The sequence below is a fragment of the Peromyscus eremicus genome, chromosome 8b (assembly GCF_949786415.1).
Source record: "Peromyscus eremicus chromosome 8b, PerEre_H2_v1, whole genome shotgun sequence".
Lineage (NCBI taxonomy): Eukaryota > Metazoa > Chordata > Mammalia > Rodentia > Cricetidae > Peromyscus > Peromyscus eremicus.
The window spans coordinates 15,494,943-15,521,487 of NC_081424.1; the positions used below are offsets into that span (position 1 = coordinate 15,494,943).

The 26,545-nt window shown below is 42.6% G+C and overlaps 1 protein-coding gene across 1 annotated transcript; it reads right to left on the bottom strand.

Annotated features, from left to right (window-relative positions):
- Positions 1-15,806: 15,806 nt before the first annotated feature.
- Hs3st5 (heparan sulfate-glucosamine 3-sulfotransferase 5) lies at positions 15,807-26,544 on the bottom strand. Its single transcript, XM_059272967.1, has 3 exons — positions 26,469-26,544; positions 25,892-26,066; positions 15,807-16,945 (listed from the first exon to the last, which is right to left on the bottom strand). Exons 1-3 carry the CDS (start codon positions 26,542-26,544, stop codon positions 16,012-16,014), a joined length of 1,185 nt encoding a protein of 394 aa, XP_059128950.1. The 3' UTR covers positions 15,807-16,011.
- Position 26,545: the final 1 nt, after the last annotated feature.

The following is a 26,545-nucleotide window of genomic DNA, read 5'->3' on the forward strand; positions in this document are numbered from 1 at the left end:
TAAATACAATATGTTAATTGTAACCCTAAACACAATCACTAATACTTTTTTCCCTGTTGCTGTTATCTACACTTCAAGGCTACGCCAACTGCTGTGTAGTAGGATAGACCTATGGTGTACTACACAAGTTCCCTTGTATGTTTCCCTGAAGCTCTGTGGGCAGGGACTGCAGGGTGAAGCTTGAACCTATGGTACCTGGAACATGTACACCACAGGTATCAGCAAATGTCCCAAATCTGGTCTCTTTACCCTCAAGACAAATGGTGTCATGCACTCGGCACCATGCCACTCAAGCAAGTAAACAAAAACACAAACCAATACTCTCCCTTCCTCCTGTGTGTAAAGTACTGGCTAAAGAGATGCACAGAATATTTCTGGAGGAATACAAGTCCACTTTCATTTTAAGTGGGTTAATTAGACTCTTACATAAGGAGAAAGAGCCTTAGGTACAAATCCTGTGGATGCCCCAGGGAGGTACTGTCTTATTCAAGGTCATTCCTGCTAGTTGGGGACAGCTCGTTATGGTTTGAATATGAAGCAAGCCCTGCAGGCTCCTGTGTTTTAAAGCTCGGTCCCCAGTGGATGGTGCTGTTTGGGTGCTCGTGGGGTCTTAGGCAGTGGGGCCTAGCTGGAGGAAGTGAGTCACTGGGAGGGGGTGGGCCCAACTTCCAGTACCTCTCTCTGCTTCCGGATTCAGTGGAACGTGAAAAAAGTAGGGATTTCCTCGTCTTTGTCTAATTAAAAAAATTTTTTTTGAGACAGGTTCTTGGTAGGTCTCAGCCTCACCCAGTCTGATATCAAATTCCGGATCCATCTGTCTCTGCCTTCCAAACGCTGGGGTCACAAGGGTGCCATGACCCTCAGCACCTCTGGGGATCTTTATGGAGAAGCATCAGAGATTTTCTACGATGCATGGGATGGATGCTCTTCCATTGCTGTTTCTTGAGGCTGCTGTAACAGAACACATTAGCAGAAATGTGTTTCTCATGTTCCAAAGTGAAGGCTGCAGCACGTTAGGTCTTCTGGTCTGTGGCGCTCTTTCTCATCCTAGATCACATACAATGTCATCTTGTTCTGTTCTCAACATGATGCACACAGACAGGCGGCCTATCAGGGGTTCTTTCATAGGATACTGACTTTCAATCTCCTCCGGAAGTCAATACCTTATAAGACATCACACCGGTGGCAGGTTTCAACAGACGAATTTTAGGTGAATCCACCCATTTGCCAACGAGCATCTATCAAGTCTTCATGGTCCAGCTGCTTCATGGATTATTCAAGAGCAGATGGTAACATACTGAAATCCACAGACGAGGTTCTGCTCCAGCGAACTGCTTTTCTTTCAGAAACTTCAACTGCCATACGGTCATGTCCGTTTGTGTCTCCACTGACTGATTGCTCACAGACAATGCTGAGCAGTTCTCACAAAGGCTACATGGAATACAGAGCCTACAGTATTCACTATCTACCCATTATAGAAAAGAACGGGATGGCACCTGAAAGAGACCCCTGGAAAGTGGGGGCTTCCTCCTGGACCCCGGATTTGGCAAAAACCACACCCAAACACCTATTTTCACAGAGAGATTCTTTATAAAGTTGGGAAGAAAGGTTAAAGTGGTTGCTTTCTGACTGAGTAGCAAATGACCTTGCAGATGTGATTTTTAAGAGGAGGAAAAAGGAGGTCTGTGTTAGAATGGGCTAGGATGCAGTGATAAAGGAGATAGGGGATGAGGGAGAAGAAAGGGGAAGGGGCCAAGGGAAAGGAGGATGGAGTATTTGTTCTCCAGGGACAAAGGACTGCCTCTGGATAGAGAGGAGACAGATGTGACACATAGACAAATGGAGGTTTATAAAGGGAAAGGGGAAACCCCGTGTTAGCATGAGGTGTTTAATTTTAATTGGGCATGTTAATTAGGTGAGCCAAAGGGGGCTTCTCATTACAGGACTTTGGTAGTCAGTCTCAGGAAGAGGAAGTGGCCAAATAGGGGACTAGACCTTGGTGGCTAGCTTTAGAAACGTAATCTAACCGTTTTTAGCAAGGCAGAGGGGATGGGGGAGAAAGGCAAGGCCTGTCAGAGCCACATGCACCAGTGAGCTAGTGTCCCTTAAGTTCCTGTTCTAGACGCTGCAAGGAATGCCTGAGGCCTCCCTTCAGGCATGCGTAGATGTGACAGAGAGGCTGCACAAAGACAGCATGAGGAAGCCACCGGCCAATGTCACCCTTGAATATTGACGCAGACATTTAAGTAGAAGATTAGCGAGTAAGTACTTCCCCAAAACCCCATTCACAGTTTTTGGACAGAAATGTAGTCACTGATTCAATGCCACATATTTCTTTGCTGTCCTTACCGACTGGATTTTGTTGTTTGGAGGTCTTGGTGTTTAGTGTAAGAGATGCAAATAGAAGTTTGCATTGTAACTGATGCTCTCACCAGGCTCGTAGTTGGTGGTAGAGGTCGACACTGAACATAACTCAGCTCCTGAGGGTAGTTATTTATTAGGGTATCAGTGGGGCTCTGGAAGTAATTGTGAAGCAGGGTCTCCCAAAGGCTGCTTCTTGAGGACTATGTTCCTTGCCTTGGATATCATCATTTTGCCCATGTGGAGCCTAGTACACGGGTACTTATGAGGAGGAAATTTGTGCTGTGTACTGTCACATTTCTTGTGTCTAGCAGATGGCCTACTCTCAGCCTCTTTGGGGCTGGCATTTTGTTGACTGCTGTCTTTTATGTCCTTAGCAGTGAGTCTAGCATTGACTGCTTTTGACCATAGGAATTGTGCACTGTGAGCTTTGTGGTTCTTGGGGTCAGCACTGGGTCTAAGTCTCAACAGTAAATGGACTGATTATTCACTGAGCATCCAACAGCCAGCAAAGTTTACTCAGGCAAAGACGGGACCCAAAGCATTATGGGTAAAGGGAGCAGCCTGCAAAAGGTGTGGATATAATTGTTGAGACTTATGGTCACACCTTGTATTCTTACCTCCCAGTTTTCCATTATGATTATGATGAATTATTATTTACTGTTCTTGGGAAATGGGTCATGGAAGTACGTTGCTGGCAACAGTTTCCGCTTCCCACTTCGGAGTCCTGTGTTTTCTGTGGATATATTTAAATACCTGAGAAGGAGCACCTTCTAAACAGAGGTTTATTTAACTCACAGTTCTGGAAGGTCAAGGACATGACACTGGGGTTAGTTTTACCCCAGTGAAGTCGTTAAGATAGGCAGGCTCGCAATGGTGGGACTCTGGGCAGTAGAAAGAGATTACACTGACAGGGGTGCTAAAAGAACAGCTCGCCTCCTAACAACTTGCTTCTGCAACATTTAACTTTGAGTCCCATGAGAACTGCCTTAAAACCTTCAGAGGGTAGCATCTCCTTTGGTCTAAGTCCATTCGTTCAGGCCCCACCACTTAAAGGGCCATCAGCCATCCCCTAGGATCAAATTTCCGGTGTAGGTGCCCCTGGAGGACAAGACACATCCAAGCACAGCAGGACCTCGTTCCACCCACAGTAGGATGTGTATCTTGTTAATTTTCCTTAGACACAGCTCAAGCCACCTTCATGGAGGTGACTCTGTTAACCCAAGAAGCAGCAGTACCGAAGCAACGTACTTTAACTCGCTTTCACACTTTCTCCCTGTTCTAGCTGGAGAGAGATTTTTGTTATTTCATGGTTTTTGGATGAAAGATGTCATGGGTGGGAAAATCTCCAGCAACCCTGAAAGTGTCGGAAACTTTCAAAGAGGAAGGAGTACATGCTTTGAAAGCTGAGTTAAAGCCCTCCTCTTCTGAGCACCCTTCACAGCCTCAGGTCTGGTCTTTTCAATTTGGCTTTTGAAGTTCTGTTATCTTTCAAGCTTAATTCCTCTTGGAGTGTGACCAACTTACCAGAGAAGCTACATTTTTCAAAAGGAATATCGAAGCCCAAGCATTCCATGGGAATATGGATTAGCAACCCTGCACTTTTTCTCTTGTTTGCTCTGTTCAAAAGTGGATTCTCTTGCTGGCCTGTGCTTCTCATGCTTTTGTTTCTCAAAAGAATTGATCAGGATGAGCAAGGTGAACTCATTGAAAGCACACCTTGACGTTCTGATGTGAAATAATTTATGTCAAGAGGTGAGATTACGTATTCTCAGAGGTCAAAAGGCATGTGCCACTGCAAGGTCAACACCTTGTATCCCAGGAAGGCTTTGAACTTTCAGTCCTCCAGCCTTCCAGCTCTCTGTGATTACTGAGCTGCTTCAGTAGGGCAAGTTACATTTGGTTTCAGTGTTGAGGCTTGATCCCAGGACCTGACATGTGCAGGACAAGCACCCTTCTCCTGAGCTGCATCTCTGGAGTGTCTACCACCAGTTTCTGAAGTCCCAAAGTGTTCAGACTTGGATGTGTCAAGATATGTGCTATGTGCCAGAGTTTGCAGGAATAGCCATTGAACTTGACTTGCAAACAGTGTCAGTAGCCAAAGTCTGGCCTCTTATGTTAATGTGAGGCTTTCCTTATCCTCCCCACAGTAGACCACATGCTACATGGGCATATCAAATACCATCCTTAGCTGCTGGTCTCTGAATGCATTGTGCATCAGGTACCGCTTTTCTGAAAGCAGTGAACTTTAGAGATTGTTGGCACCATTTAATAAGTAGGTGACATTTTTATTTGAAATTTTATCATCTACTGTGAACTAAATTATGGAAAAGGGGATATAGATGACATATTTGCTTATAATACAGAAGAAATGTCAAAGACATCATTTCACCAATTATGGTAAAAATTACACAGCAGTAATGTCAATACTTACATTTTAGGACCTAGCTTTCAATCCAGGCTGTATATCAGAATTACTTTGGGAGATTTAAAAATAAACATCAAAATGCCTAGGCTTTTTCCCAGATCAAGTATATTGGGGTCTCCGAAAATGTAGTTGAGAAATCAGTTTCCAACATTTCATACAGCCAGCATCAAAAACCCATGTGTTGACCATCAAGGAGTCAAAGAAAAGAATTCACCCTTGTCTGAGCATCTTAAAGCCCGTATTTCTGAATTGTTTGCAAACCAAGAACTCCCTTCTAGTTACCCACCTTTAAATATGTTTTTCCTGCTTGATACCCTCTTTAGTGAAGAACAGTGGGAGACAAGGAGCTATGGCATTTTTATCTGTCACATTTAATTCAAATAAGTAAAGTAATATTCATAATACAACAGTTTTTCATGTTTGACATGTTCTCTAGGTTTCTAAAGAAATACTCTCATGTTGTGCACATGTGACATTGGAGCGCTCGAGAAGCTCCATTCCTTGCCTTGTGCTGTAAAGCCACGTTCTCAGGGTTCCCGCCTAGTGCTTTGATGTTATGAATGTGGCCTTCCTCCATGCTTACTACCTTTTTCACCCCAAGAATTTCCATGAAAACAGTTCTTTCTGAGTGCAATTGTGGCCATGAGATAAAAACAAATAGAACTGGGCATCATGGATGATGGGGGTCCACATTCTGAGATCTGGCCTCTGCCTTGTCACTGACCACTGTCTGTCACCAAGCTTTCTGCCCCTCAGCTCTCTCTTCTACCCATGAGGGGTAGAGACTGATTCGAACACCTCTTGCTTCTCTGACAGAATTATCTACTAGACACTGAAACAGTTCAATGAATAGACGCCAATCTTGCCTGCCAGCCTGCCTTGCTGGATAGATGTAGCTCAAGCGGCTTATGTAACTAGAAGTCAAGAGCTTTTCATGTATTTATAGCTGTTGCTTCTTTATTTGGTAGTTGTTCAAAATCATTCATGCATCAAAATGTGTTCCTAAAAGATGTACCTGTGTCTATATTGTCCAATCAGTGTCTAAGAGGCACTCATCAACTAGATTGATTCATAGAATAACATTTTTAATTTGCAGCCAGCTCTTCCATTAAAAAATAGGAAGGAGTGGATCGTCCTTGGTCTGTGTATTTTATTTGCATACTCAGAACTTTACTCAAGCAACTAGCTTCTGTCATTCTTTAATTAGTATGTAATAGTAAGGATTTTCTAAATGTGTCAAATTGAATATGAATGAAGGTTTTTCCTAATCAATACTGGGGGTATGGTGTATCTGTAGATCGCTGTCATTCTCTGGGGTCTCTGTGTCTTAGGAACTGCCCACTTCATATCCACCATATCATGTCTGGCACTTTCCCAGGATAAGAGGCATTAACATGCAACAGAGGTAGAATTCAAGTGTAATTAACAACAAAAATGAGCTCTAATTTCTATGCCATTAGTGAACTAAGACTTTCACTTGTAAAATTATAAAACAATGAATATTCAAAGCATTGATTTAATGGGATGATAATGGCAATTACTTTATTGTTTTGGTCATTGTTTTTGAAACTTACAATTTCAACACATGCTTAATTAAGTATAAAACTGAGTAGCTTAATAGGGAGAATTTAAGGACCCACATTACCTAGGGCCAACAGCTCTTACATAAGTAGGTGTTGACATTTGCTGACTTACTAATATACATTACAAAGCATAGAGGACAGTGTCATTTGGTAGCTGACACAAGAAGGTCTTGAAGACTTGACTTTGAAGTTAGCCTTCAGTGCTTAGAATTTGCACCTTGCAATTTAAAGTATAGTGGACATTTGGGAGTCCAGCAAAATTATGCTGGGGACTATGTCTGTCTTGTGAGTTGGCCACCAAAAGCCAATTTACATAAAGGATCTTAGAGTCTTTTGGCTGAGAACCCATTACAGTAGAAGAAATAAGATAAATTTAACACATCAGTAAAACTCACATCATAATGAAATAGTGATTTATTCATTCAATCGATCATTGCTTATTGGACATCTACCGGTGTCTGAGTGTAGCATATTGTCTGTTGTCTGGAAGCGTCTTCTGCTACATCCTGATGCCATCATGAGAGGATTCTGACTACTGACATGGAATGAACTTCTTTGTTGAGTCTTCTTTGGATGGCTGTGCTACTAGAAGGGAATATAAAACAAGGAAAGGTGGGTTTGTGGGTTCTCTCTCTCGCTTTCTCTCTCACTCTGTGTATGTGTGTGTGTATGTGTGTGTGCACACGTGCAAATGAGCACCCACCCCTCCCATTGTAATATCTCTTTGGACATTTGGAAGCTGGTGTGTCAACAGAGCTAACAAGCTTCCAGGGGTTCCTGGGAATATTTTGGGAGCACATTGCAGGGGCTGGGCCCACGTAGTTACGAACCAGACAAAGAGAGTAAAATACAATTAATGTAAATAAAGAATTTTTATTGTATAATTTACTATTTTAAAAGTGTTTGAAAGAAAAATTGGGAAGGCTAAAGTAATTTTTGAAGGTAGCCATAAAGTACACAATAATTTGGCCCTTAATAAACTCCACCCAAAATAATGGATGGTTAGGTTGCAGGTGTAGGCACAGGTACTATCACTGGGCGTGTGCTCAGCTCTCCCACTGTAATTGTGAGCCCTCACTTCAATTACTTTTTTGTCTGGTAATATTTAGATCTTCAGTTAGAGTTCCCAAAGCTATTCCAGGATCCCATAGGGAGCTATCCATTCCACGTTTTCAGAATTTAAAATTGTAAGTTTCTGTCCTGAATAGTTAAATACCATTTTAACACTAATGACAGAGGCTCAAACATGAAAGATAGAGACAATCATAGGAAATAAATACCTGGCTTGTTTTTAAATATCATTGTGCTTCCAGAGAAACCTGATACAATTCCAAGATGAAAAACTTCTTCAGGTCAAGACAAATGTAATGTAAGAGTCACCAATGAGCCACTGTTAGGGAATTAGTGACAATCACACACACACACACACACACACACACACACACACACACACACACACCAATCATATGTCCATGTGCACAACCACACAATGATTGTACATTCCTATGCAAGTGGGTCAGCATCTTTGGATTGCAGGACACATACCTATTCACTAGTGAAATTTCTTGTGTTATATGGATTGAAACTTTAGGCAAGATGTGCTGTTTTCCTTTGTTTGTTTGTTTGTTTGTTTGTTTGTTTTCAGATGCATAGTCTATGCTGGCCTTGAACTCCTTCTCCTGTGTTAGCCTTCATAATGCTGGCATTACAGGAGTGCACAACTCACTCTGGCTTGCAGGTTGTGTTCTGTTATCAAATAGTTACCAGGTTGGTTGATATGGTTTTGAAATATTAATGAACTGAGTGTGTCTTTTCTTTTGCTTGTGCTCATAGTTTGGTTGGACAACAGCTTTGGAATTAGCATTTAAAAGTCAGCTGCGCAAATTTGACCCATTACCATTAGCAGAAGAAAGTCTTGGATTAGCCCCATAGTGAACTGTTACCATTAGCTTCTTTCAACAGGCTTTCAAACAGAAATACATATGTCAGTAAGTGTTACCTGTGGATTAAATATGTGCATATTCTAGCCTTAATGGTAATTCATATTTTTGTGTGCACTCAATGCATCTTAGTATTCAAAGTTGATTAAGTACAAGAAGTTGAAATGCATCCAGAAGAACAAGATTAAAAACAAATTTTAACAAGAAAATTGCCACTTGAAATCCTTTTAAGAACTAGGTGGATATATACAGTAAAAAGAACCAATTATAAAGCTTTTCTTGACAAGTGGTCCTGAACTGCAATTCTGGAGGGATGCTTTCTGTTCCCATCCTCAACTCTTAGCTTTCCTTGGTGCCTTTCCTAGTAACTGATAGGTCCTTCAGAAACTAGGAACATAGTAGATGATCAATAAGTGCTCTTGAATTCCATTAGCCTTAGGGAAAAGAATGTACTATGCTTTCTTGCAGGACCGGTTTTTTGAGGCCTTTTGAGTGGAACGTGGGGTAAATAGAACAGCACCAAGGCTCCTGGTCTTTGGGTACATCTGATATTCTAGATTGAGTCTGGAATCCACAGATTTGAAAGGAGAAAGGATTTTTATTTTTTGTCTTTTCAGCATTGAAAACAATAATTTTAAATGTATCCAAAAATATTGGGCTGTGGAGATTGCTCAATGGGTAGTGTATTTGCTGCCCAAGCGTGAGGAATTGGGTCCAGATGCCCAGAACCCACATAAACATTGAATGGTTACTGTGGTAAACCTATGATCTCTGTGTTGAATGTGGTGGTTTGAAAGAAAATAACTCCCGAAGGGAGTGGCACTATTAGGAGGTGTGGCTTTGTTGGAGTGGGTGTGTCGCTATGGATGTGGGCTTTAAGATCTCATATATGCTCAAGCCACACCCAGTATCTCAGTTCACTTCATGTTGCATGCAACATGTAAAACTCTTAACTCCATCTCCAGTACCATGTCTACCTGCACACCGCCATGTCCTGCTGTGATGACAATGGACTGAACCTCTGAAACTGTAAGCTAGTCACATTGAAATGTTTTCTTTTATAAGAGTTGCCGTGGTCATGGTGTCTCTTCATAGCAATAGAAACCCTAACTAAGACACTTGGGTTGAAGGAGATAGGAAATCTTGAAAGCAAGATGGCTTTCAAGTCAGCCTAGCAAATTAGTAGGCTCTGGGTTCAAGGGAAATTTCCTGTCTCAATGTATAGGTGGAGAATGAGCAAGAAATTCACCTGAGATCAATTTCTGGCCTCCAAATGTGGGCACCTACCGGTGGTCCCATACACTTGGAAACATGCACACACATGTGCACACATATGTGCACACACACACACACACACACACACATAGGTTATATGAACAGTACTTTGCCACTATAACTATGTTTATAAACTTTGAGACTTAATTGAGAGGTCCATAAGAAATAAAATCTTTTCTTTTTATTTTTACCACAGGACAATGTCTCTAGGAGGGTTCCTGTGTGCATTTAATAGGCCTGGCCAACCTAGGAAGTGTGCAGGGTTCCTTTTCTTCTTCAGAACTGCTGTCTGCCATGTGTGGAAATGCCCTTGTGATCTGTGTCTGTGGCCTCATCAGTTGTTTATGACTGCAGAGCACAGACTGACTGAACACAACCACATTTTGTGAGCACTTCACTTTCCCTTATGGTTTGGGTTAGTTTCATATGGCTGCTATAACATATCACCACAATTAGTGCCTGAGAATGACACAAACTTATTATGTTATATTTCCCTAGGTTTGTAAGTTCAACACAGATTTCAGTGGGCTGAAATCAAATTATTGTCTGAGCTGGGCTTCCCTGTGGTGCCTCCAAAGGAAATTAATTGTCTTTTTCCCCCCAGCTTTTAGCTGCTGAACATATGCCTTGACTTGTGGCCCCCTTCCCCAACATCAAAGTCTACAATTTTACATTTCTCTATTATCATTTCTACCTCTCCTACTGTCCTCCTCTGTCTAGATCTCTGATTCTCAAGGATGCTTTTGATTCTGTGAGGATGGCTGAGGGCCTCTAGGCCAGCATATCCATGTGACCCTTTCCCAGCTTTCCTGGTTCTGCTAGATGCCCTGCCAGCAGGGTGTCAAGGGAGGGGGACCCACCTGTGGGAGAGAATGAAAGGGATGGGGAGACACGAAGGAAGACAGCAAGACAGGGTTCTGATCAAGCTGCAAATTTCTCCTCAGCAAGGCTTATATAGCATGGGAGGGGGAGGGGGCAGGAAGGAGGAAAGGGGTGCAGGCCATGCAGGACGTGTCGGTTGTGAAGCTGCAGGATGTTGATTTAGGTGATAAGGTCACTGGTCAGGGCCCATTGTTCTGTTGCTATGCTACCTGACCATGGGATGTTCTTTATCTTTGGGGGCATCTGGTTTAGGGACTGTGGCTTGTCCTCTGGCCTAGCTAGTACTTTTCCATGGTTCATGTTTGGTCCCTGACAGCTAGACTCATTCATACCCTCAATTTTGCTCAGCTGCTTTCTTCATTCTGCTGTGCTCACATCTTGGAGAGACATACCATCTTCTAGCATGGCCTCCTTCATGCCTTTTTGTTCTTCTCCTCCAAGCTGTTTCTTCTCCTAGAGCTTCTCAATTTTGACTCACCCGTTAACACTATGAATTCTGTTTGGTGGCCACACTGTCACCAGGTGTGACCAGAAAGTTTTACTCTTAAAGAGCTGTATTAAAACTATGATCAAGATCAGGGTTCTCTGTTCTGACAAGCAGTCATTACATGTTTTCTTTTTTTCCTCCTGTTTTATATCTAAACTTCAGTGCTAATTGATGAAAGAGACAGGTAGTTTTGTCTGACCAGATTGTTCTCCGATGTCACGAATGGGAAGGAAGTACAAAGTTAAGGCATGTTCATTCATAAATGTACAAGGTCAGCTTATTCTTTAAAATGACCCCACTTGTCAATTTGATTCCCCTCTCCAGAGGCTGCTTTTGAGGACTAAGTCCTTTCACCACGGCTCTGGGAAAGTCGGCAGGCTAATGTGGCTCACAGATGGTGATAGAACTAGCCTGGAAAGACCAAGCGTGCTTGCTTTGTGAGACTGGAAGGACTTGCCTTTTCAACCAAGCTGCTTCCAAGAGACACACTGGTAATCAGAATCTGGGGCTTTCTATGGGACATGCACAGTGTTGTCCTCCTTTTCAAGGCTCTATTCCATTTCTAGTTATTATGAACTGGTGCTAGGATGCATAGAAGGGACGATAAAATTTAATTGTATGCAAACTTAAAAACTTGAAAATAGTGTGGCTGGAGAGGTGACTCAACGATTAGGAGCGCGTGCCACTCTTCCAGAGGACCCAGGTTCGGTTCCCAACACCCACATGGTGTCTCACGTGCACCTGTAACTCTAGCTTCAGGGAGTCTGATACCTTCCACTGACTTTTGAGGAAGCCAGGCATGCACATGGTGACACATACATTTATGAAGGCAAAATATGAAGGCAAAAGTTATGAAAGCAAAATAAAAATTAAAAAAAACACTAAAAATTGAAAATATAAAGGAACTGTATGATGTGTAGGAGGGCATCACTAATTAGAACATTATCAAATGATCCTACTTTGGCTACATTTCACTTTTGCATTAGCTATTAAAGAAAGGTTTACTAGTAAAAAATGCATCAACAGACACAAGGAGATTTGAGTATTTTCTTAAGAAGACACAGTGGTTTGAAATACTTAAGCATTATCAATTTGAGTATTTTTTTTAACTACACTGCTGTATATCTTGACTCTTTCTGGCAAGATTTGCTCTACATTTATTTGAAACTATTCTGTATTTCTACCTTTCTATCTCATGTTGCTAAGACTTTGTGGTATTTTGTCATTTTTAGGAGGGGTGTTTCTGCAGTTTTCGGTTTTGCTTACACGTTAGACTCTTCTCCATAGTGAGAAGTAGCTGGCAAGTGTGTAAAAGAAAGAGTGCAAAAGATTCCAGCAGCAAGACACTAGGATCAAAATCCTGGCATGAGGCTGATGAAGGCAATCTGATTGAGCAAGTCGCTAATGGGACGAATCAAAAGCTTGTCAGCAGAGCTAGAATTTGGACTGTACTTGGTCACTACCCTCAATTGAGGAGTCTACAGTGTCTCTGATTCCCTGTGCTTCTCCTCTAGGATGATCCTTGTATCATGTTAAACACCCTGGGCCATGTTCCCAGAAGGTTACATTGGCCTTATGAGCAACACTCTGCCTGGCAAAGACCATTCTTCATAGTCCATCAACATACATTCAGTAAATCTAAGGTCATACATGATTATGGGGGACCTATAACCCTTTGACTAAACAGCATTAAGTGTGGATCAAAGTATCTTAGACATCTCTTGTATTGTGTGGCACTTTCAGTCCTTGAATCAAGTGTGACTTTATGTGTGGTGGTTTTAGGTGGGTGAGGAATGGACTTGGGATTTTAAGATGTCCATCTTCAGGTTTGGGCACCTCCTGCTTTCTCTCTACCTTGGGTTCTTTGTATAACTATAAATGAAATTCCTTTGGTTCCAAAATGGTGTTCCAACTTTACAATCCATCGGAAATGTTACCATTGCTAACATTCATTCTGTTTCCAGCTGAAACTATCTGACAAAGCTATACAGTGCCGCCAAGGCTCTGGGAGAAATGCAAGGTGTTCATGCTGGAAAAGCAGTCACTCATTAAAGAGAGTCCTAGCGGAGTGACCGTAATGAGCTGTGGATTTTTCTAGTCGTCTGCTCCCTGTCTAATGATAATAGGACACCTTTTTCTAAACAGGAGGCCTTCCAGTTCATAGTGGAAGTTTGCTCTTAAATCACATGTTCTTTACTTCTCTACCTGGCTTACTCGGAACTGCTGCGATTGCTTTTCCAGTGAAATGAAGCATGCTACCCCCAAGTTCTGCCATCTGGGGCCCCAGCTCTGAAAGCTTTGAATCAACTCATTCACAAAGTGCAGCAACTGGAAATCACGATGCCTTTTGTTTCCTGAACTTGTTGAGCTAAAACTGAAAGCATAAAGGTTGGCTGAAGTCAAATGGAATCTTAGACTAAAGTCTGATTATTCCACATGTAGCATTTTAAACCTCCCTTAGGAGGAAAAGTCTGTTTGCTTGCTTGTTTGTTTGTTTGTTTTTTCAGATCAAGCACAGCATGCATCTGATCATTTACTACTGAATGTTAGAACATCACTAAAAGTATATTTCTAATTTCTAATGGCACAATTAGTAAGAATTTGAGGTGACAGATATGTTAATTAGCTTAGTTTGATCATTTTACATGCCACTACAAAATCACACTATTGTTTCCTATGTCCTAAGTATAACTCACCAAAGTTTGCCAATATATGATGATGAGAAACAAATAAAAAAGAAAATATATAATGGAACACATTAGTACTGAGGCATTTCAATTCATTGGCTGAGGCTTAATCTTAGAAATACCAGTGTTCCCATGGGGCATAATTCAATAGTTACTGGTACAGGTCCATATTAGCTGTATGGTGCTCTTGTAGTACCTGTGTGAGATTAATACTAATCCAGTGATTATGTCTTGGAAGGTAAGATTCAGAGAGCATGCTCGGATGGTTAGCTGAGAGTTGAGACACCAGGAAGAATGAAGCAGGGTTTTGTATTGGTTTTGTATTTCTTTCCTACCTTGGAGAGAAGTGACTGACATTTAGACCTCAGACTTGCCTTCTGGAGTCATTCACTGCACAGTGAGGATCTGCTGGCCTGCCAGTGTCCTGCTGAGGGACGAGTGTCCTGGTAACTCTGACAGAAGAGATGATGGCCAAAGCTGTGGCTGGAGAGACCATCCACGCTGATATTGGTAAAGAAAGGGCTATTTATTTAGAAAAGATCACCATCGAATCACTAGACAGGAGAAAGTTGAGAAAAAAGACCCTTATGACCACAAGGGGAAATCACTGTGATTGGCTGATTTTCTATGCACCCGAGTGTTTAGCAGGGCCTTCTCAAACATTTCCCCCTTGCTAAGCAACTACAATTGCAGATGAACCATTGCTGGTGTTGTTATAACTCTTTCTCCCCTTTTCTGAGTGGCATTCAGGCCAGAGTCTCTGATGTTCTGAAGGTACACAATTTAGTGTTACATTCTCTAGGTGGGAATGTGGGTCATCTGTCTGTTTATGGCAGGCAATGCTGTGCGATTTGATCTCATCTGAGCAGATGAAGACATTCTCCTGTCAAAGAGAGTTCTGGAACCATTATTGCATCTGTCCAGCACCAGCAGCTCTCAGTACAGAGATGACACATGTGTTCTAATCTTATGTTTTTTTTATTTCCTGGTCTGACTGTGATTAGAGCTTCAAAGACAACTGTGAGTCTTCTGTGGTGGTTCCCCTTTCTCCTTTTCTTTCTGGTACAGTGGCCTGGGAATTCTATGTACATACCTGGAGTCAGAGCAGCACTGGAGTTCTCTGACGTGGCTGTCCTTCCTTGATTTCCAGAAGGGTGTGACGTTTGTAGAGTGTTCTCAACCTCCCTTTTAAAGTACACTTTCTCAGGGGCTTGGAAATCTAAGTCTGAAGTGAAGCACTCCACATTCCCTTTAAAGGAAACAGCTTCCATGCTGGAGGCCAGCAGGGGGTGCACTCTCAGCAGCAGCAGCACACACACACACACACACACACACACACACACACACACACACACACAAAGCTTCCATGCTGGAGGCCAGCAGGGGTCATAACCTCAGCACACACACACACACACACACACACACACACACACACACACACACACAGCTTTCACAGCGGGGGGTGGGGGTGGGGGTGGGAGTGGGGGGGGTGCACGCACACAGTAAAAGGAGTTTTTAAGAAAAGTTGCACATAGTGTAATTTTAATCCATTCCATTTTAAATACCACAATAAATTTAATTTTCACAATAAATTAAATAGCCATATTCAGTTTACAAAATAGAATTACTTAGTGTGAAACTGATATTTACATCATTTACAGTATGTACAGGACATTTCTCTCTGCTGACATACACGTGGAAGTGAAAGGACTGGACTCGCTGTCTCGTGATTGACATGCTACAGATGACACCATGGTCCAAACAAGGAAACAAGAGTGCAAAATCACCACAGGAACTTTGGAACAACGTCGATTTTATGAGATAAGACATTCTTTTAAATAATAAGAAAATAGCATATTCTGTTTTCATGGCACCAATCCAGTATCTGGATGAAAAAGCCAGCTTCACCTTAGGACAAAACAAAAACAAAAACAAAAACAAAACAGAAATGAAAAACCATAAAACTGAACCCCCTACTTCCTGAATCTTCGTAGCCATTGGTACATTTTCACACATTCATCTTTTGGCTTAAACCTATGAAAATGGCGGGTGACATGTTCTGAGTCAAAGGAAGACTAACTCTTGAGAACATCTGAAGTCACTTTCCCCCAGTCCCACCACCTCTTCTTCTCAGTTGTCAATAGCTTAAAAGATGCAACTATGCAGGCAGCAACTTAGTATTTATTTTTTTGTAAAGTTTCAGTAGAAAAAAAAAGAATTGATCTTATATTTGGTCACACACTGCATATGTACAAGTATTCATGGAGAAATGAACTGGGGAGCTGTGTCTGGGAAAGTGCATATTTTAATTGAGAGGAGATGCCATGTGTCTCCGGGCACAACACATGGTGTTGTACAATGTATTATTTTAGGGCCAGTTCAATGTCCTTCCAGTGATCTGGTAAAATTTTTGATTAAAAGGATGAAAGAATTTGCGCAATTTGGTAATGACGGAGGGGTCTACCTCTGGATGGATGCGCCCCTTGCTGCCCGCCAGGCACTTATTAAAAATAATGTTAAACCGCAAACAGTAAAACCCTCTGGTAGCATTGAAATACAAGTTGTACTGACTTATCCTCGGAGGAAGGTTTAAGAACTTCTCCACGAGCTGTAGCTCAGGCAGAGGCTCAGTGATGAGGCGGTCTCCATCCACGACGTGGAACTGTTCAATTGGAAAGTACTTGAGCCAGCGCTCCAGATGTTTTGTGTAGATGCTGGTCCTAACCGCTTTGTATTTCGTGTTCACCTCGCAGGTGTTAGGGTCTATGGCTAGCTTCTCGAACTTATAGTATGTTTTGTTCTTCCTTTCCTTCCCCTCTAGCACCTGAGTGTAATCAGAAATCGCTCGTGTGGTCGGCTCCCTGACAATGATCAACAGCTTGATGGATGAGTTCATTTTGTAAATCCTTTCTGGAACCTCCTCTGTGATGAAATAGGCCGGGCTCTTTTCAATTGTGATTTGCTGAGGGTAGGAAAAAGGCATCTTTTTCCTGTACCACTCAATGCCCTTAGCATAGTTCTCGTCATTGTCGAAGAAGTGGATCTCTTGAGAAGCTTTGACCACTGCAGGATGGAGGTTCAGCATCTCTAGTAGGGCCCTAGTGCCCCCTTTCCGCACCCCAATGATAATGGCTTTGGGGAGCTGCTGTACCAGGTCATGGAGGTGAACCTGCTCCTTGGAAGTGTTGCCTTTCCGGAATTCATGCAGCAGACCTCTCTTAAACTGCAGAGCTCGGAGTGGGAACTCAGCCTGACTGTGGGCGCCACCAAATCGGCTTTCAACAGGGCAAATGGGCTGGAGCCTGTAAGAGAAGAGAGACGTTGTAAAAAACTCATTGCCACTTAACTTACTGTTCTGCATCTGCACCCAGACTCAGAGTCTACATGCATAAATAAAGCCACTGGGTCCCAGGCTGCTGCAATCCATAATGAACATATGTTTGGGAAATTTTATGTTAAGCAACCCTGTATTCAGTGGAGCACACATAATTGATGGGATTTTTTTTTTATTAGTGCTCCTTAAAATTTTTATTCACCAAGCACTTAATTGACTACGGCGTGTACTTATGCTCACAGTACAGGATAGACAAGTGACACCCGCCATACTAATAGCTTTTTAACAGCTCACCAGTTAAAATCATTTAGAAAATCAGGAAGGCAGAAGATTATAATCTTCAGTTAGGGTGCTGAAGGGCAAAGAGGAGACCATTTATTTCAGGCATTGTGTGGTATTGTTTCTTCCTTTTTTTTTTTCTTCTCCGTTGGCAGCCTAGCACCATTCACATGGCACTTTAGCATTCTTGAGATATAATCTGAGATGGGAGCTCCAATCCCTGCCCTTGGCTCTTTGAATCACCATCATGCAGAACTCCAGTCTTAGTCCTTGCTGAACTTTTTATTCTTTGAGAATTTCTGCCCTGTGGCCTTGGGGGACAAGTGGAGGAGTGCTTTACTTTCCATTTCTATCTAAAAGGTCAAGAGTATGTTTTCATTTTGCTGATTTTAGGAACAATCCCAAGCATCAATGTTCTGTGTATGACCCACCACTCCTGTGACCTGAAATCTAAAAGAAAGACTTCAATGGGGCCAGAAATCCCAGATTCTCATCATCATACAATTTAGGTCAGGAACTAGAGTTTATAAGATAAGGAATGCAATGGACAGAGACATGAAGGATGGACAACTATTTATACTTTTCTGAGAGAGAAAGATATGATAATAGCCACAATGATATCAGAACAGAATGACTGCTTTAACATGGCCTCTGTATATAGTTAGAAAATTGTGTTACCTTTGTACATAATCTGATGATAAACTGAAAATCCACTGTAATTAATGAGTCAATTAGGTTGACTTAGGAAGTTCTTTCAGGTTTCTTGGTCAAAGTGGATAATACTAATCAAAATGACTATTAAATTATTCCTTCCTGATGAAATTTTCCAGTGACTCCAGCAACTTGGAGTCTCTCCCCTTCTCTGTGGCAATGAGACAGTCTCTTGCTTCCCCAAGAGGTTCCATTGCATCTCCCAGCCATGCTCAACTGATTGTGTTGAAGTTAGGGAAATGGTGTTGGATTTGCTCTGTTTATCTAGGTCTCTATCACAGTCTTTATTAATTTTTGTAATATTTATTCTGTGATTCTTGAAATAACTCACACTCATTTCAGAAAGTCGAAAACAATGGAAATCTATTGTAAAAATAGGGCTCACCACTGTTTTGGTTAGTGTTCATTTTGCTGTGATAAAACACCCATGGCCAAAGACAAACTTGGGGAAGAAAGGATTTACTTCAGCTTACAGTCCCATATCACAGTTCATTGTGGAAAGAAATCAGGGGTGGGAGCCTAAGGCATGACCTTGGAGGCAGGAACTAAAGCAGAAGCCTTGGCGGAAAGCAACTCACTGGCTTGCACTCATGGCTTGCTCAGTCTGCTTTCTTAGGACCAGCTGCCCAGAGGTGGCACTGTCCACAATGGGCTGGGTCCTCTACATCAATCATCAATCAAGAAAACACCCCACAGGCTTGCCTACCGGCCAATCTGATGGAGGCATTTTCTCAGTTGAGAGTCCCTCTTCCCAACGGAGTCTAGCTTGTGTCAAGTTGACAAAACAAAAGAAAGCAAATGAACCAGGACATTTAGGAGAGTGTGAATTGATAAATTTATTGGGATTATTATGCTAGGGTTCTAATTGGATGTTACAAAGTTGTCAAGAGATACCTAGTTAAAAGTGTTTTTGATTGTGGCACCTATGAAGATATTATAAATTAGCCTTTTTGCCCTACTTGGGTTCAGTCTTTGGAGCTAGCCCTAATTCACTGAGGTATCCATTGACAGACTTGTCTCCTAGGCATGTAGAATGGTTCTAGTACTGTTTCTGTGAGCACTGCAGCAATGTCTCTCAACTATTTTTCTGTAAGATTTCATTCTCTTGCCCGACCCTGGGTGAAAATGTTGACAAGAGCATCTCTAGGAGTGACTGTGCCGGGATGGAATTCCCTCTATCTGGAAAGGGCCACCTTTCTTCCGAACTTCCTCCTTCTCTCTATTTCCTACCCCAGAAGATTAAACTCTACAGGACAATTGTTTTGTAGACTTCCCAAGTCAAGAGACCATGTAACACTAGGAGAAAATGTCCCACTCCCCTGCTCCCTGAAGAGCAGTTCTAAGACTGCCAGACCCAAAACAGAATTTTAACATTGGAAGAGACAAGGGAACTAACCTCAGCCTTCCACCCAGAAAACAGTCTCCAGTTACTAAGGGTAAGCCTAAAGAAGCACGTGTCATCTTCAGACATAATCTGTTCAAATCTTAAGCAAGGGATTGTGAGAAAGGCCACCAAATGATGGAATTTCTTTCTTTCTTTTTTTTTTTTTTTTTTTGGTTTTTCGAGACAGGGTTTCTCTGTGTAGCTTTGCGCCTCTCCTGGAACTCACTTGGTAGCCCAGGCTGGCCTCGAACTCACAGAGATCCGCCTGGCTCTGCCTCCTGAGTGCTGGGATTAAAGGCGTGCGCCACCACCGCCCGGCGGAATTTCTTATACAAGCCATCCCACCAATGAACTGAGAACACTAGAGATGGGAACTGCAATCAACTGATTGATAACTGTGTTCATAACTATAAGACCATTTGTTCAATAAAATGTCAATGACTGGCAACTAAAGGTGTTGGGAAGACTTCATATGAAAGTTCTGTTACTGACATAGGTCAATTGTTGTTACCTCAAGGCTTTTCACTATTAAATGGCATGTCAAGAATAAACATTGGAATGTCAGCACTGAGTGATAAGCTCTCAGCTACGCCAGTCACAGTTACAAAGTGGGAGGAATTTTAAACTGAGAAACATCAAAGGGGGTTTAATGTTTACCAGTTCAGGTGGACACCGACAGAAGCAAAGCAAAGGCCATTGCTGTCTTGTTGTAAAACATCGGAATGATAGGATACTGAGAAGAAAATGGACGCTATTTTCACTTTAAAATGTAGATGCATTTTCATTGACTTTGGGAACTGAATCCAGTCTGTCACCACAGGAATTAGTTTAAAAATAGCAGCTCCTTATTTCAGAAATTAAGTCCTCAGTACTTACCTGTCACCCCGACTATGGAACCATTAAGGTACATCTTAGTGACACTCAACTGTCGTGATGGGGACTCTATCTAGCAGGCCCGGCACCTCTCAATAGTTTGTCTATTAAAAGCCAAACCCCAACTCTGTAATTTCCTCTTCATGGATTTTCCAGGGCCTTCTGGGCAATCATTCTGTATGACAGCATCCTTGTCGGGTACCCGAAAGCCAGAGCTAATTAACAGAGTTAAAAATCCATGCCCGTAGCCATCTTTCCAGGGCAGGGGACTGCAAACTTGATGAGCTTCGTTACTGGTGCATACATAATTGTCCACTCATCAATTTCAAAATGAAGAGACATAGTCCTATCTCCACTACGCCTTAATGGCTGAAGGTCAGCACCAGATACACACAGGCCGCATTGGGTTCTAGTCGACGATAACATTATTTATTTACTTAATTTTATTTTTTATATATATTTATATTTATTTATTTATTTTTAAGTACTCAGCTTTATGCCTTCTCTGAGAACAAGTGTCAGTGCTCACAGAATACAGATGGATTTGGATGAAGCATCTTGATTTGCGCTGCCTGGAACTTGTACCTTTGAGGTCTTAATGAGTCAAAATCAACAGCACAGCCAAGTGTGTTTCTTGAAAGTCTTGAGGGATAAAAAACAAATGGATCAACTTAAAGTTATAGCCCAAGGAAGTCCACATCAGGGGATATGTAAGATTACATGAGCAGAGTGTAGATTTAACCACCTACCTATCCAAGCTCCCAACTCTGGCAACTAGATACAGCAGGCTCCCAACGGCAAGGCTTCCCAGCACCAGGAGCTTCTGTCTCAGCCACACCTGCTGTTTGAATAGCATGGCCCTCCATCAACCTTCAGGACTGCCACGGCCTGAGAGCAGAGAGAAGGCACCTGTCAGCAGTTGTCATAACACCAGCCAGAGGTGGAGACAGGGGATTAAGCAACAAAGAGATCACACACCAACACTGGCAGGTTTCACGGTGTAACTGATTTTAGCAAAACTTACCTTTTTTTTTTTTTAAAAAAAAAAAAAAACCTGGCCCATGCTATATGATCAACTATTAATTCTGTGGGAGAATTATGCAGATTTGGTCAGTCTTCAAGAATTTCTGAAGCGCATAAAAATTCATACACACACACACACACACACACACACACACACACACAGACAGATAGATAGTTGTAGGTCATCCGAAGAATATTGAAAAAATGAGCAGCCTGAGGCTTTATCAGTAAGGCAACAAACTGATAAACTGCAGTTAGAATAACAGGATGAATGCTGAACTTCTGGCTTAGTTAATGGTCATTTGGGGCATAACAGTAGCGTCCTTAGCTTATACCGTTTTGCTTGGCTTTGGTTGTGAACGGAGCAAAAGGGCGGGATTCAAAGTGACTGCTTCCTGTGTTCATCAGTGGTGAGCGTCCAGCTTGCCTGTGTTTGAAGACACCTGCTTCAAGGAGCTTTCTGATTGCCTTCCTGTCTCCTCCCACTCCAGGATGCCGGAAACACACTTTGACTAAGTGGTCCTACTGTGTGGCCTCCCAAAGTTCCCAGGGGAATGGAATAGGTTGGGTTGCATCAGGCTTGCTTTTACCTCACCAAAGAAGTTTACCTGGAAGATTTGTCTTTTTATACATGAGAAGTGTAGTGTAGTAAGGCTTTACTTGTGCTGTTATTACATTCTGGATATATATATATATATATATATATATATATATATATATATATATATATATTTCCAATTCAGATTTCTTATTGAAAATAAATCCAATCCCCTTTCAAGATAAGATTTTTTGCTTCTTATTGAAACTGAAAATAGTAACCCGAGAAGATGGAAGGAGAGCTCTGGCTGGAAAAGATCTCTTTGCAAAGGTATCTTGACCGTCTGTTACGTGAAGATTCCTGCTATGCAGAAGGAGAAAACTGGGGTTGTCAGGCTGACCTCTACTTTCATTTATCAAGAGACTGCTGAGCGCCAATAGCATTTTCTACTATTAGAGTAGGTACACAGAGATTTCAAAAATGTTCCAAAAGAGTTTCAGTCCTTGGGCAACTGATCATGTGATTAGAGAATCGTGGAATGACCAGATAACACCACTCATGTCTCCATAATGTGTGAATAAATGTTGGGGAAGGAAATTTAAGGAAATTCCACAGAGAATGTGGGCTCCATAAACACTCAGTTTTTATTTACCAAGGAGACTGTAGGAAGTCATCCAAAGGAAGGCCATAAGAGCAGATAGAGGAGCACACCCATGTGCTTGGCTCTGTGCTGGATGCTACAGAGAATCATGAGCAATTAAACTGACACAATCCTTGCCCACTCGGGATCTATACTCTAGTGTAAAAGTCACATGGTAAGTCAACACACCTACATAGGATTAAAAGATACTTGCAAATTATGTTAAATGTTACAGAGGAAAATTATAGGAGAAAAGAGGTAGCAAGGAGTTTATGTTCTCCCTGCAGGAGGGAGAGCTGAGTGACACACTGAGGAGGAGTGCAAGGAGGCAGGAGGCAAGGTGGGTGAGAGGTGGAAGAGCCATCACGCATGGGAGCTGGGTGGGGTACGAAATGCTTGGCTCCTGTGAAAGGGGAGGTAGGTGAGGCCGAGCACAGGGGTTAAGGAGGGGAAGGAGAAGGGTATCTGTTGGGGAATTAAGGGGTGCGCTTGTGGTTTTGACTTATCAGTGCTTGCCTTGTAGGCAACAGCATAGAGAAGAGAAAGAGGATAAAAGGAGGTTTACTGATGTGGCAAGCGTATTGTCAAGATGCTATTTCAGGAAATCCCAAAGAATGAAAAAAACCTGTGAAGTAGATGGAGTTTCACAGACAGGTAAAGGGAAGCCACAGTTTTGTCTCACTTCCTCTGGCTACAAAACTGCCAGGTATCAGGAAAGCAGAGGCCGTACCCACAGCATGTGATGCAGAACTTCCTGAAAGAACTACCAGCCTCTCTCTGGAATGATTCCCAAGTGCCTCAGAGGCACAGCCTCAAGCACAGAGCTTCAGCCCATGCTCAAATGTGAACACTGCTTGCTGCAAGATAGATGCCCAGCCAGGTGAGAACTAGCAATGTGGTCCTGAGGTTAGAATCTCTGGTGCTATGGGATGTCTTTCTGTACGCCGTGAATATGTGTTGCTCCAAATGGTTAATAAATAAAGCTGCATTGGTCTATGGCAGGGCAGGATGGAGCCAGGTGGGAAAATTCAAGAGAGATAATGAGAGGAGAAAGGAGAGTGGGAGGAGACGCCAACCCACCATCCAAGGAGCAACAGGTAAAGCCACAGAACACGTGGTGATACATAGATTAATAATAATGAGTTGAGTTAAATTATACGAGCTAGCTAGGAAGAAGCCTGAGCCATAGGCCATACAATTTGTAATTAATATTAAGCCTCTGAGTGATTATTTTATAAATGGCTGCAGGATCACGGGGGCCAGGTTCTACAGGAGAAACTTCTGGCTACACACTGGAATTTTCTTTCCTTAGCCACAAGATGGAATGGCTTGTGACCTCCCCACATGCTGTGGTTTGAGTGAGAAATGTCCTCCATAGGCACAAGCATCTGGATACTTGGTCCTCAGCTGGTGGCAGTGTTTGGGACAGTTATGGAACATGTATGAGGTGGAGCCTTGCTGGAGGAAATACGTCACTCTGGCTTTGGGTTTGTATGGCCTGGCTCCACTAAGTTGCCATGTTATCCCCACCTTGGTGGTCTCTATCCCTCTGAAATGGTAAGCCAAAATAAATCCCCTTTTCCCCTAAGATGCTTTTGGGCAACTGACTTTTATCACAGCAACAGAAAAGTAAGGAAAGCATCATGCTGTAGTAAGAAGGAAGTAAGGATTCTCTAAGTAGCAACACCCCTCCAAAGCTTATTGGCTTTCCTCACTAAAGGATTACACATCCTTTGTGATTTAGTGTGAGTGAATTATATGTGCGTTCACTGAAAAAAAGTGCGAGCTAAGGAGGGCAGCTGTAAATGGGACTGATGGGAAAAGTCCCATGGCCTCAGTGGGAGTCACCAGCCTTCTACAGAGGACCAAGAGAGCAGGCTGCGGAAATAGTTTGGCTCTCCCAGGTATTTATACATGGTACTCACACCATCCTGCTCCAAAGTGTATGACGCAATGCTTCATCTACTGTCACAGCTCCTCACTCCACCTGTCTGCCTTCAAGTCCACTCCTCCTAACCTTTAAAATTCAGGATACATCCTGGATCCTCCAGGAAGCATTCTCCAGTGGAAGCTCCTGCCCAGGGCCCTCCTTGAGCAACACCGCTCTCTCCTCCCTGCACTCAAACCACACAGACATCTCACTGTTCTTAAATATTTGACTTTTGTTACCTATTGCCTTCTCTGGGTTTTACCACCATGTCTCAGCAATGGCCTAAGCCAACTGGTGGAATTTACGATCATTGGAAAGCTAACTGAAAGGACTTGAGCCTGATTCAGTCTGTTTTGCTGTCTGGGCATGACAGAGACACCTCAGAGACACACCCAACCCCATCCTCAGAGGCACCAGGCCGATGGGTCTACACTAGCTTGCATTTGCGATTCCAGGTGAGAAAACCACCTCACGTAATGTTGCTTTCTACTGCCGTGTCTGGCCACCCTTGCCAGTGAATTTCTTCTCGACTTGTTCTGTCCAGGCACTCAGACATCCTCACACGCCTGCGTTATTTTCCAACACATAGGTGCGTTCTCTCTACTCTTTTCCTACGGGATTGCAGAGCCCAGTTAACCTTCCTAATATAAGCTGTTTTGTCCCTGCCCTGTTTGAGGGTTGTTTACTGGACCAAGTCCAGTAGCCCAGGCCTTTCTTCCCAAGGGCTTAGTGTGATGGCCAGCATCATTCCCTTCCATGAGTTGTCTGCACTCTCCTGTGCGCCCACTCAGTCACTTGCTTATTTCTCTCCATCCCTTTTAGCTCGATGCTCCTGTTAGTGTCCTCACTGGCATGGGGTATCTTTCCTATGTCTCTTCTTTCAGCATTCCCAAGTCCCATGGATTGTTTTTAGAAGGGGTGATCATGAGGGAAATATTTCAACACAGTTCCCACCAGTTGGTAGGAGTGGATGTGGTCCACTATGTTGTCAATTAGAGGGCCAAAGGGGAATCTCTAGGCCTGGGAGTAGAGCTTGGAAAGTATTTGCTCATGTGGGTGAGTGAGGTTCTGAAGTGAACTCATGGTTGGACTCGGCTTAAGAATGGCAAGGAAGGAAAAGAATGAAAAGTGAGAGAGAATGTGAAGGCTGCTGAGGAGGTGGTCCAGGTCTTAGGGACTATAACATATTACATGTACCACTTGCCTGTAGGAAGGCTTATGCAAACCTGTATGCATTAGGCTGTTAAGCCTGACTGACTCTGAGGTTATTTTTTCTATGACCCCTGAGGATCTTTCAATCTCACCCTGGTCCCAAGCATCTCAATTCTAGACTCTGACCTCTGGACAAGCCCACATGTTATCATTTGGATTTTTCTCTGTGGGGTGTGCTGATACTCCCAATATATGTACCAGTTTAGCATCACTGTGTACAAGATGCCTTAAACGCGTCTGCTAGGATTTTCTCTAGGCTTCTGTTTGAAGAGCTGATCTACTCCTCATACTGATTCCTCTCATGCTATATCTGGCCCATCATACCATTCAAACACCTTCGTGTCTGCTGTGCCGGTGAGGGTGTCTGAATGTGACATCTCAGCTGCTGTGAGAGCTGCCAGTGACGCAGTGCAGACACCACAGTCCCGGTGCCAGGAGCACTTGTGAACGTCTTGGTTTAGTTTTGTCGTGGGAACCTTCTGAATTTCGTTTTCCTCACCTGTAGAGTAAAGATGATTGTGTCTGTCTCACAGGGTTATCAGGACATGGACCCCAGGAGAGAACTTTGTAAGTGTCTTAGCACTTTACAAAAGTGAATCTTAATTAATATCTTGAGGAGGCAAATCAATTAGTTCTTGCAATGCATTTTAAAAAGAAAAAGGATAGAATAAGTGTAGTTTTCATGAATAGTATAATTGGATGCTGAAAAACATAGGCCCATTTTAAGCATAAATAATTTTTAATGGGATCTCCTATTAAATACTCAAATACTAATACTGGAGTTTCTATTCATGCAAGATGGTGGGCATGGACACATGTTCATGCACATATACCACACGGTCAATGCTCATCTTGGTGAGCTAAACCCTTTTTGAACTTCTGAGGGATGAGGAGGTCTCACCAACACGTCCAATGAGGGTCTTCAGGAGAAAGACAGTGAAATCTTCTTCTACTTTATAGCCAGTAACAGGGATCATA

Coding starts and splice junctions, on each gene's coding strand:
- Hs3st5 (XM_059272967.1), bottom strand. CDS start 26,544: ATGATCCCTGTTACTGGCTATAAAGTAGAAGAAGATTTCACTGTCTTT. Junction 26,067..26,468: donor GACCCTCATTGGACGTGTTG/GTGAGACCTCCT, acceptor TTTACTCTACAG/GTGAGGAAAACGAAATTCAG. Junction 16,946..25,891: donor GACACGAAGGTGTTTGAATG/GTATGATGGGCC, acceptor CTTCTCTTACAG/GCTCCAGCCCATTTGCCCTG.